General features: G+C 37.9%; 1 protein-coding gene across 1 annotated transcript; it reads left to right on the forward strand.

The window, feature by feature from the left end:
* The first annotated feature begins 1267 nt into the window (after positions 1 to 1267).
* Positions 1268 to 3043, forward strand: LOC140891351 (probable inactive patatin-like protein 9). Its single transcript, XM_073299806.1, has 2 exons — positions 1268 to 2547; positions 2647 to 3043. The coding sequence occupies exons 1-2, from the start codon at positions 1618 to 1620 to the stop codon at positions 2842 to 2844; spliced, it is 1128 nt and encodes a 375-aa protein (XP_073155907.1). The 5' UTR covers positions 1268 to 1617; the 3' UTR covers positions 2845 to 3043.
* The last annotated feature ends 610 nt before the right edge of the window (positions 3044 to 3653 follow it).

Consider the following 3653-nt stretch of genomic DNA (forward strand, 5'->3'; position numbering starts at 1 on the left):
GTTTTTAAAGAAAAGACTATGCTTGTTCTAAAAATTAGAAAATTACGAAATTCAAATATCATGACGTGGCTATACAAAATCATATCAAATTTTGAAATGAAAACATATATTGGAGATAATATTTTTTTTATGTTTCATAAATATGATTTGAGTTCGTAACTTAATTTAAGAATAAGTATGGGTGAATATATTATAAATCAAGTGATTGAGAATCACATGATTTCAAAAATATTACAATAAAACTAAATTATATCTAAAAAATAGCTTGAGATAGAAACTAATTGCAAGAGAACAATGAGTCAATGACATATATAATATTATGAGGATGGTTTACATTTGTTCGAAAGGTATCCAAGTTAGTAAAGCAGCAGAACGTTTGATCGATGATTAAGATTTTCATTCTTCCTATCAACATCTTCTTAAACGAATGCTTTGTAAGGTAACCTAATTTATTGTCACAAAATTTTACTTAGCGTTAATTGAAATATAGTGGTGGTATGTGAAAAAAAAAAAAAAAAAAAGTTTACGTACATAAGAGGAATTGAATATGGTAACCACGTATATCATTATTCATTACAACTTACTTTCAGCATCCTCCTATTATTTATTTATATGGAATCGCAATAATTATTCATTTATTATAACAAGAACCACAATCAATAAAATTTCCTCTCGTGCACAGAACAAACACTAAATATCTACCCACTCTCATTCTATTTGGAAATTATATACAATTAACATAGTATTTAAATGTTAGCTTATTTTTGTTAGTTTAACTTCAATTTTGCATTCGTCATCATTTAATGTTATGAGTGTGAATATTGATCAATGTCCAGAATAAATACATTTTTAGAGTATTGTCTTAAGACGGTTCTCTCGTGTTTCTCGCGCGCTCTTGGATGTAATAAACGTCATCAGGTATTTTATCTTAATTATTATTTGTTAACACGTCAAACTATATCATATATAATATTTCAAAAATCTTAAAACCATGAAAGATCGATAAATTTAGAGAAGCAGTGAAAAAACCAGTCAAAACGCGTGTAATTAATTAATTGAATAAAAACAAAAAAAAAATAAAGTGAAAAATAAAGGCAAAACTCAAGTACAAGGCACCACACCGTAATATATACTATAGTACCACTCCCACCCGTCTTAAATACAAAACATAAGAAAATCCATATAATATTTTTATTATTTATTTATAATAAATAAATATTTCTTATTCTTTCTCAAATTTATATATATATATCAGTGCACTTAATTTTCCCTCACCCCACTTCCACATCTCATCACTCTTTCAGTCTTCGATTTCTTGAAGTTACACGCTCGCCGTGTGTGTATTATTTATATATACTGCGAGAGAAATACGAATCAGTACTGAATCTTGCGCCATTAAAGCTCTTCAGTAGTAAAGCGTGATCTTTCGCTTTTTCACGGATTTTTTCCCCAGAAATCCTCCGTAGCTGTAGCTGTACCTATTGCTTGCTCTGTAGTCTACAGTTCTTTATCGTGCTAAGCTTCCAAAAGTTTATCGCTGCGATTTGCGTTTAATTTTAGCTGTGATTTTTGGGTTTCTGTGAATTTGTGTGAGGTGTTATATTGAATTATTGATCGATGGAGTTGAGCAAGGTGACATTAGAGATATTTTCTAAGCTGGAGCAGAAGTGGCTGTACCACTGTGAAGGGAAAAAGACGAGAGTTTTGAGCATTGATGGCGGCGGAACCAATGCCATTGTGTGCTGTGCTGCGTTGGTCCATCTGGAGGACCAGATCCGAGCAAAAACCGGCGATTCTAATGCCGCCATTGCTGATTTTTTCGATATGGTGGCTGGTACAGGGATCGGTGCTCTGGTTGCCGCAATGCTGGTCGCCGACGATGGAGGTGGCCGTCCGCTTTTCTCGGCCAGAGACGCGGCGAAATTTGTGGAGGAGAATGAGGCGGAGCTTTTCAGAGCCGTCGGCGGCGGCATTTTCCGGCGGCGGACGAGGTTCTCTGGGAAGAGCATGGATAAGGCGGTGAAGGAGGCGTTCAGAAGAGATGATGGCAAGGTTTTAAGTTTGAAAGACACATGCAAGCCGCTGATCGTGCCGTGTTTCGACCTCCGCAGCGCGGCGCCGTTCGTTTTCTCTCGAGCCGACGCCACGGAGTCGCCCAGCTTCGACTTCGAGCTGTGGAAAGTCATTCGCGCCACCTCCGCCACTCCCTCGTTTTTCAAGCCGTTCAAGCTCTCCTCCGTCGACGGGAAGACCTCGTGCCTCGCCGTCGACGGCGGGCTCGTGATGAACAACCCCGCCGCCGCCGCCGTCACTCACGTTTTACACAACAAGAGAGATTTCCCATCGGTGACGGGCGTCGACGATCTCTTGGTCCTCTCCCTCGGCAACGGCCCATTGACCACCCCCGCCAAAATGAAGCTCACGCGCGGCGGCGATTGCTCCGCCGGCGCAGTCGTCGGCATCGCCCTCGACGGCGTCTCCGAAACCATCGATCAAATACTCGGGAACGCATTCTGCTGGAATCCCAATGATTACGTCAGAATCCAGGTACTTGTTGAATCGAATCGTAACATAAACATACGCACATACATACATTCCATCGAATAGTACTGACCAAAACGGGAAACGGGTACTTTCTTATGACAGGCCAACGGCGGCGGGGAGGCGGTGCTGGCGGAGAGAGGGGTGGAGGCTCTGCCATTCGGCGGGAAACGGCTGCTGACGGAGACAAACGGACAGAGAATCGGCGGCTTGGTTCAGCGCCTCGTTGTATCGGGGAAGAGTAGCCTGCCGCCGAGCCCGTGCAAGGAGACGGCCGTTAGTCCACTCGTTAACGGCCGTTAGCGCCGTTATTTGTTGATTTGTTTTTGTTGTGTTGTTTTTGTTTTAGGTACAATGTCAGTCAGAGGGTTTACTGTAGTTAACTCTGTCCTTACTGTCCAACTTAACTAGTAGTTGACATTTTATATTATATATCATATATATATATAATATCTTTTGTATTGTTTTATTTTATAATCAGTACCCCTAATTTATTTATTTATTTCTTGCTTTTTATTATTTTTATTAGATATTACATTAGATACGCTTCAAAATCATTTTATACTCATACTTACATAAATCCATTCCACATGCTATACTCCACGCTAGATTGTGCCTCGGAGTTAACTTGATAAAGTTAATTAAGTTTTCATAATTATGAGTTTAAATGATTATATCACTTCCAGTATAAAACATCGTGAATTTGAATAATATGTACATAATTATCCTGATTCTTATTTTTCTTAAATAAAATTAGGGAATACTAAAAAAATTTATCATACGTGTTTGGGTAGCATTCCTGGCCGTACAACTTTAAATTCTATATAAATATTTACGCTTCTAAAAATATTATGATGTTCGCCGTGTAAATGAAAGTGGACCAGATCAATTAATAACTTTAATATAAATTCCAATTTATAACCCCCCCAAAAAAAAAACAAGAAAAAAACAAAAGAAAGAAAGAAAAAAGATTTGCTTTGTTCTAACTTTTCGTGACACGGATCTAGCAATTTATTGCTAAATTCTTGCGTTTACATTTTGTCATGTCACATTTTAATTAACTGAGAAGTGGTAGACATTTATAAATTACTAATTAAAATTAGGAAAATATT

This window comes from Henckelia pumila, chromosome 3 (genome assembly GCF_033568475.1).
Source record: "Henckelia pumila isolate YLH828 chromosome 3, ASM3356847v2, whole genome shotgun sequence".
Classification (NCBI taxonomy): Eukaryota; Viridiplantae; Streptophyta; class Magnoliopsida; order Lamiales; family Gesneriaceae; genus Henckelia; species Henckelia pumila.